We start from the raw sequence: 8,589 nt of genomic DNA on the forward strand, positions 1-8,589 counted from the left end.
CTGTTTCCCCCCCCCCTTCAAAATAGCGAAAGACAGCCCTAGAGCATCTTGTTTAGGGCTCACCAGTATCCCCAACTCCTCAACTCTCCATTTCCTCTCCCCAAGACTGAACATAACTAAGTATCTCCAACTGAAGTAGAAAATAATTGGAGTTTTCACGAGTACATTACATCTATTTTCCTTTTTCTAGCTAGCCACGTGTATTCCACAAAATAAGAAAATTCCCTAAGAATTTCTATCTTCTTGCCTGCGGGGGGGGGGGGAGGTCTGGGTCCTAAATAATTAATTTCAACTCTGTATCCAGTGCCAATACTTGTTGCATCCATTTTAGAGTTTGATTAATTACCCTAGAACTTAGGCAGACTAAACTCCATGTGGAGAGAATGTTTCTCCCCTACAATTTAGCTCTGAAAACAACTTATTGATGGATCTCATTTGTTTACCATACAAATTGGTGCAAGTATATCCATCTCTTAAAATGTATTTATGCATAAGTATATAAAAGTATCATTTTTGCTTTAACTTGAAGAGGTTGATCATTTATTACAAAAATAAAACGAATAAATACAACAATATATTGTTGCTTTCAACAGGATAAATATTTTACAAATATATAATTTAAAAAACAAATTTAATTGTTAAAATTATTTAAAATATTACACTTATTGATAAAACTATCAATAGTATATACTGCATTTCATATTAGAACCAATTATTCTCTGAACGTTCCATTGAAAACCATTCATACAGAACAAGTCATGAACATTGCCATGTGCAAACACCAGATACTACAGAAAAGCATAAGGTATCTCTAAAGGTCAATTAGGAATGGTTGTATTTGGAAACAAAGAAGTAGATCTGTGCTAAATTCTAAAAAAAGAGGAAAAGGTAGATCAACAACAGTGAGGTGACTATTTTAAATAGACCTTGAAATGATTTCTCACATAGGCTTGTAGAGAAAGGACGGGAGGTCAGTGAGAGGACTGAGGCTTAGGAACAAGAAACTGTAAACTAAATAATCACATCTTGGGATTACTCAGACTGATTAAATATAACTCTGTTAAACATTTGGCTTTCCTTTAGTCTAGGTAGCGAAACAGGGTGGGGTGGGGTTGGGAGTGGACAAAAAATGGAGGAAAAGTGGAGACTCATTTGCTAAGCACAAGAGACACTGATGGTGTAAATGAAAACAATGCCTAAATTCATTAAAAGATCTGGTGATATATAACAATATTTTCATTATTTACATGTGTAACAATATAACCCTTAGCAAAAACCTCTCCATTATAGCTATCCATCACTTTGTTATCCATGTGCTTGCAACCCTGAAGTTTCCAAATACATTCAAAGGATTGTTTAATAATAATAATGCTATTATTATTATTATGGGACAAAATGACCTCACTGCACTATGCAAAATAATTACACAAATGGGCACATTTTAGCCAGTCTTTCAACCTAAAGGTTATTCTGCTACCCTAAAATCAGCCTTTCTTCCTCAGAAACCGGCAAAGGTTGCCTTTTAATAGAAAACAGTGTGAAACCTAATGTTAGCCTTTGTTGTCATCCAAATCCAGTAACCAAATACCTCTAAGAAATTGAAATAGACCTGTTCCTTGTCTAATCAGCCACTACTCTTCCTGTGTGAAAAACAGGATTCCACCTCACGTGTTAATAGTATCCACCACATAAACACAAACCCAACCCAACCCTCTACCTTCACATTAGATGGTCATTCTTTGAATCCCCTGAAGATGGTAAAACTGATGAAGTCCTTCTCTCCCTCCCTCCTATATTCCCATTCCCTTCCAGTTTATAAAATTGCTGGACACCTATTACTGAACCAAAAGAAAAGAAAAGAAAACAACACAGTAGAAACAATTAAAATTATGGTTCCTTCATTTGATATTCTTCTCTTTTTCTTTTAGGTAATGGTCCTCCCCAAATTTCATAAATTCAAGATTGTTACTTTTAGCGGAAGATGGCATTTAAAAATAAAGCATCTTAACATAGGCCTATCTAGTTGGCCTTGATTTATGAAAGTGACACCAGACCTATCCAAAAGAAACAACTCTTTCTTGTTTCTCTAACAATTTCCCCAGTTTTTAACCCCAGTTTCAATCAGAGAAAGAGAAAGTGGGGGGGAGGGGAAGGAGAGAGACAGAGACACAGAAAGAGACAGAGACAGAAGGCAAATATGGGGGAGGGATGAAGAGAGTGACCGAAAGAAAGTGAAGGGGGTAGAAAATCAGACTATAGAACACTTAAACTTTATCACAAAAAAAGTATTTTCTGAAAAGTATACTAATTAGGGATTTCACTCTACTGATACTTTTGCTTATCTAGTTCTTACAACCGTAAATATTGAAAACTTTCACTTTCATACATGTGTAAATATTAATATATTCAGTTGATAAGTATGACAATCCTTTCTGATGTATCTAAAGGCATCTCTGACAAACTAATATACCCCCTTGTAAAAAGAAGAGTAGAAACTGCTGGGAATGAAGAAAACATTGGAGTACTTAACACTGAGTACCAAGAGCCTGAGACAACAATTACACAGACTGTAACTAGAATTTTGGAAGTATATTATTCCATTAAAATACATTGAAATTTAAAAGATAAATGCAATCATCATTTAGATATTACATTGTATAAAATCATTTATAGCTTAAAAAACTATCCTCCACTATTTGTTAGTTTTGAGAAAAGAGACCAGACAGAGAAATACAGAGAGGAGGAAGTAGGAAGGAAAGGGGAAAGAGAGGCTAAACTTTTTGGAGCATTCTATATGAACCATTAATGATCAGTTGGTACATTTAGTGAGGCACTGTAGTCTTAGGTTAAAAGAATACAGGTATCTCCAAGAAGAGGGTTATTTACTAGCTACATTATTCCACTTTCTCCTTAAAAAAAAGTTCACTGAAATTGAGGGAGAGGAATATTAGGAAGTTAATGAATTTATGAAGACTGAATACTATCCTAAAACGCTAACAGCATGAATAAGCCTTTCCTTTTATTCTGCATTTCCAAGAACCTTAAGTGGTTTAGGTTATAGTTCATTAATTCTATCACTTAAGGATTTGCATTGTCTAAAAAGATTTTGAGTACTTTTTTTTTTTTCGACACAATGTTTACGCATCAGACACAGACTATTTCATTCTAACAAATTTATTTTCTCAATCAGCTCTTACGGAATCACTACTCAAATTAAATTACAATCAAATTATCACATCAAAAGATACCCTTATTACCTAACAACTGTCCATATTTTCATTTCATTTTTGATTTGTGCTCGTCTGAAAAAAACACGTAATACAAGATCTGGGGAAAAATAAATTACCGTTTTGCAGCAGTTCATAGGTATTCTGAATAAAATATTAAAAGAAGTCATTTAATGAAAATATAAAGCAAATATTTTTAGATCAACAACGGATCTAACAATTCTATATTGCCGTCTTTTGAAAAGTCTGTTTATTAAAACCTACCAAAAACACTGCTTGGAAATGGCAGTATTATATAATCACATCCACAGCACCCATTCAATCAAAGTTGGCAACGTATTTAGGAGAGGAGAAGTTCAGATAAGTGCAGCTGCAGATACTCAGTCTTTCTAAATCCCTTTATCTGAATCAGTCCAGAAATAAAAATAAAAATATTAATAAAAAAAATATTAGCGGTGGATTTTTATGAATCTTCCACGCTGAGTGGCGGCCGTCAAAACCACGACTTTGACAGGCTTGACTTATTTCCCATTTCTCTCTTGCTGTTGCCCTTGATTCATGCAAAGTCCTCCTAGAACCTCGAACTTTCAGGGATTGGGAGTCTCTCCTCTTCCCCCTCTTCTCCGGTGTTTGTCCCTCTTCCCCTCCCCCACCCATCTTTTTCTTTTGGGGTCAACTTTAAGGGTATTTTCTTTCTTTTTACTTCAGTTATTCAGTCTGCTTATTTTAGTGCTGTATGCATACTTCCTTTTCTGAAGTGCACTGATATTTTTCATTTCAGAGTAGATGTCTGTTTGCCCCAGAATTATGTGAATATGGCCCAAAAAAAAAAAAAAAGCCCAGGGTCTTGGAATGCAGGTAGGCATCCTCTGATCAAACCAGATGCCTTTACTTCTTCCTTTCTGGACTGCTCCCGTGAAAGAAAGGAAAAGTTTCCGTGAATCACATTAGACAGCCCTTTGGAGGGAGAGCAAAGTGGGGAGGGGGGGCATATTTTTAAGGAGGAGAGAAGGAGAGAAGTGTCGAGGTGGGTGCTGTCTTGTCCACCGCTTCAACAGGGGATAATTTAGGGAGAAACCCCATATCTGTAGTTCTGGTGCAGTATGCATCTCCACCCCCTAAATAAAAAATGAAAAACCACCACAGCATAAACGCGATCTCTTTGATCATTCCCCCTTTTTTCTCCAAACGTTTTTTCATTATTTATATATGTATATATGTATATATACGTATATATATAAACCAGTCTAAACAGTCTGGGTGTTTATTAAGCTTCTTTTTTGCTTTGCCCCCATTTTCTTTGATTTTGGTGTTTTCCTCCTCCATCCTCTTGTCTTTTTTTTTTCCATTTTTACAAAAGTGTGTGCACATATGTAGGTATGGGGGGCAGAGGAAGTGGGGGGCAAGAGGGGGATGGATGTTTTCTCCTCTCGCTGTTGTTGCTGCTGATTTTCTGTTGTGGCGGCGGCGGCGGCGGCGGCAGCGGTGGCTGGCGGTGGTGGTGGCGGCTGGCGGTGGCTGGCAGCAGCTGCGGAGGCGACGGCGGCGGCGGCTGCTGCGGTGGCTGGTGCCTCTTTCTCTTTCTCTCCGTCTCTCATTCTCTCCATCTTCACTGCACGCTCGTCTGCAGACCGTGATGTGGGGGTGGCGTGTCCGCGTTCACGTTGCCGACCTGCGAGTAGACATCGTCGGGCGTCTGCTGCTGGATCCCCGGGGGTGTCATTCTCTTCTCCTTCTGCCGCCGGTTGCAGAACCAGACCCTCACCACCTCCTTCTCTAGCTGCAGACTGTCGGCGAGGTTGGTGATCTCTTGTGCCGAAGGCTTGGGGCACTTGAGGAAGTGGCTCTCCAGGGCCCCTTTGACGCTCACCTCGATGGAGGTCCGTTTCTTCCTCTTTCTGCCCTGGGCGGCGATCTTGTCGATGCTGGTGGGACTGCCTGTGGACGAGTCGGCCTCCTCCAGCCACTTGTTCAGCAGAGGCTTCAGCTTGCACATATTTTTGAAGCTCAGCTGAAGGGCCTCGAAGCGGCAGATGGTGGTCTGCGAGAACACGTTCCCGTATAGGGTGCCCAAGGCCAGCCCCACGTCTGCCTGTGTGAAGCCCAGTTTGATCCGCCGCTGTTTGAACTGCTTGGCGAACTGTTCCAGGTCGTCCGAGGTCGGCGTGTCCTCGTCCGAATGTGGGTCGTGGCTGTTCAGTCCTGGGCCTCCCCCGCCGCCTCCGCCCCCGCCGTGGTGAGGGGGTCCCTGCGGGTGGTGCGGGTGCGACGGGTGCGGCGGGTGTGGGTGGTGGTGGTGGTGGTGGTGGTGCTCACTCAGTTCCGGCGTGTCCCCTCGCACCAGCCCCGGGTGCACCAGGCTCTGGCCGCCGCCTCCTCCCCCACCGCCCCCTCCGGGCCCCGGGGGGGCGCTTAGCATCCCGTTCACCGTGAAACCCCGGGCTGCGAGTAAAGCAGAGACTGCGGTGGCGGCTGCTGGCCCCCGGCCATGGACGGGAGGTGCGCGGCGGCAGCGGCGGCGGCGGCGGCGGCAGCGGCGGCGGCGGCGGCGCCCCAGCCGCCCGGGTGGCCCTGGTGGGGGGGCGGCGGCGGCGGGGGACCGAGGTGGGGCGGCCCCCGGTGATGCAGCGCTGTGCCCGAATGCAGGTCGTCTCGCCCGGCGCCACCTTTCACGTCGGGGCCCTGCGGAGGCGGCGGTGGTGGCGGTGGCGGCGGCTGCTGGGGACTGCCGGCCATGCCCACGGCGCTGCTGGACCAGGGCGATCCCGCTTCCACGGCGGCGGCGGCGGCAGCGGCGGCGGCGGCGGCGGCGTGGGGCAGGGCCGTGACCCACTGGTGAGCGTGGCTCAGCATATGGCCGCCGTTGCTGGCGGCCATGGCCCCTTGCATGAAGTCGCTCTGGACCATCTTGACAGAGGACGGGTCCCCCCGGTAGGCACCCGAGGTCACAGCGGCGCTCCCGGGCTGCATGCCTCCGCCGCCGCCCCCGCCGCCGCCCCCGCCCCCGCCGCCACCCCCGCCGCCCGAGGCGTCCGAGTGTACTATGGAGCCGGCCGACAGGAGGCTGTTCCCGGGGAGGTACGGGTTAGAAGCCGCCGTAGCCATGCCGCTCCGCTCCCGCCACCCCACCGCCGCCACCACCGCCGCCGCCGCAGCAGCCGCGGCCGCAGCCGCTGCCGCAGCCGCCGCCGCAGCCGCCGCCGCCTCTCCCCCTCCCCTCCTCCTCCCTCCTCCTCCTCCTCCTCCTCCCCCCCCTCCTCCCCCTCCCCCGCCCCGGGCCCCCGCCGGCCCCGCCGCCTTCTCCTCCTCCTCCTCCTCCTCCTCCTCCGCCTCCGCCGCCGCCGCCCCCGGCTGCAGCTGCAACGCCGATCCGCAGGGTGCGGGGGTCGCCGCCGGGCCTTGGTCAACAGCAGCAGCAGCAACAACAGCAACAGCGCCCTAGGGAGAGGGGCTCGGCTATCAGGGCGCACTCCTTGCCCTCCTTCGGGGATGGTCGTGTTTTCCCCCCCACCCCCCTAAACCCTCCTAGCGCCAGCTGTAGTGTTTTCTTGGGGAGGGGGCCCGGCGTCGGTCCTTGGCTTTTGCGCGGGCTCTCTCTCTCTCCCTCTTTTTCCCTTTCCAGGGGGTGAGGGCGAACTCTGCCCCGGCTCGGGTGGTCTCAGTTCACCTGTTAAGTGACGGCTTCGAAGAAAACAACAAAGAAAAAGGGTTTTCTTTTCTTCCTTAAAAAAAAAAAATCTATAGATATATATGTATGTATAAACTCAACAAAAAACCCTTCTTCTTTTACTTGTCCACTTTTTCCCCTCCTTTAGGAGCTCATTTCACTTCTTTTCCTCTTATAGTAAAACTTTATTTCCTTTAAGGCGTGAGGATGATGCTGTTGGTTGCTGGTGGTTTAGGGGGAGGGGAGGGTGGCTCCTGGTCTCCCCCTCTTGTCCTCTCTCTTTTTCTCCTCTTTACAAGTTTTGTTGCTGTCCTACGAAAACTTCCTGCGATGATGCATTTCTTCAAAGTTGCTATTGCTGGAGCACTTTGTTGCCTTTGAAACAAGAGTCCTTTTTCATCCTCCTCGCAACAGTCACAGTCTGGTGAGACATCTTTCCTTTTGGGCAGAAATTAGGAAACAAATGTAACAAGAAAAAAAATGAAGCGGAGAAAAAAAAGAGGTTGAGTTGTTCTGTTACCTTGTTGATGATGGTTTGGTTTGGTGTTTTATTTTTTATCCCAGCAGTTGCCTGGAGAAGGAGGAGGAAGAGTGCATTGGTAGAGGTGTAGGTGTGTGTGTGCATATAGGGTATCCTTGATACACAGTAACTCCAGTGGGGAAGTTGTTGCAAGGCTTGCTGAGTGCACTGGTGGTGGTTGTTGGTGGTGGTGGTAGTGGTGCTGGAGAGTTGTAGCAGCAGCTTTGCGCCCTCTCTTTCTCTTGCTCTCTCTCCTCGTTTCTCTTTCTCTCTCTTTCCTCTCTCTCTCTCTCTCTTTCTCACACTATCTTTTCTTTCTCTCTCTCTTTTTCTCTCTTCCCCTTCACTCCCTTTTTCTCTCTTTCCGATCTGACAGTTCTCCCTCTGTCCCTCCCTCACAGAGCAGGGACTGCCGAATGTTTACCCTCCGCCGAGAGCGCGCACCCACCACCACACTTTCCCAAATACAAGGAAGTCGAGCGCAAGGGCCCCCGCTGATTGGCTACCCGCTGTGTGATTGACAACCCTAGAATGACTGGCTTAGGACGCGCGGCCCCCCTTCCGGCCGTTCCGATTGGTTGCTTTTTAATTTAGGCAAAGTGTCGTAGAAGCTGGAAATCTGTCGTTCCCCCACCATTCTCCCTCCTTCTCCCATCTTTCTCCTCCCTTCTCCTGAAAGCTCCCCCCACACCTCCCCGCCCGCCCGGTCCACAACATCTTAACTCTTAGTGTCCAGCAAACACGTTTGAGTTCCTTAAACGCAGAGACCCGAGAATAGGATCTGGAGACAGTAGAATGGAATGGAGGAGGGAGTAAGGCATGTGATTCAGAGGAAGAAGCAGAGGGAAACACGGTGAGAAAAATAAATAATAAAAAATAGTGACCCACACTATTTAATAATCCATTCTGTCGGTACAATTCTGGCTATTTGTAAAACGCGTTGCTTGGTATGCAACATTGAAATATAAAATACCTATAGAGAGATATCCTCGGCTGTTTCAAAGTTTTGCTATCCATTCACCAAGCCCATACACACACCCTCCCTCCTTTAGGCTGGGGAGTAAGCATTTTCGAAAGCATTGGTCATGGCACTTCTCTCTGATCAAAACACTGCAACTTTCCGCAATCCCCTTCACGCAGTCTGCAACCCCCTTTGTTTTAGTTCTCCGTTGCCA

At 46.9% G+C, this 8,589-nt stretch overlaps 1 protein-coding gene and 1 long non-coding RNA gene across 2 annotated transcripts; both read right to left on the minus strand.

The window, feature by feature from the left end:
- Positions 1-614: 614 nt before the first annotated feature.
- Positions 615-6,397, minus strand: POU3F3 (POU class 3 homeobox 3). The gene is given in 2 exon segments (XM_056808283.1): positions 615-5,666; positions 5,669-6,397. Coding segments are annotated over 2 exon segments (1,494 nt in total). The 5' UTR covers positions 6,333-6,397; the 3' UTR covers positions 615-4,836.
- A 796-nt stretch (positions 6,398-7,193) lies between these two features.
- On the minus strand, positions 7,194-8,184 carry LOC130455927 (uncharacterized). Its single transcript, XR_008914202.1, has 2 exons — positions 7,415-8,184; positions 7,194-7,332 (listed from the first exon to the last, which is right to left on the minus strand). It is a non-coding gene; the product is annotated as an uncharacterized LOC130455927 (long non-coding RNA).
- Positions 8,185-8,589: the final 405 nt, after the last annotated feature.

The sequence above is a fragment of the Monodelphis domestica genome, chromosome 8, assembly GCF_027887165.1.
Source record: "Monodelphis domestica isolate mMonDom1 chromosome 8, mMonDom1.pri, whole genome shotgun sequence".
In the NCBI taxonomy this organism is placed as follows: Eukaryota; Metazoa; Chordata; class Mammalia; order Didelphimorphia; family Didelphidae; genus Monodelphis; species Monodelphis domestica.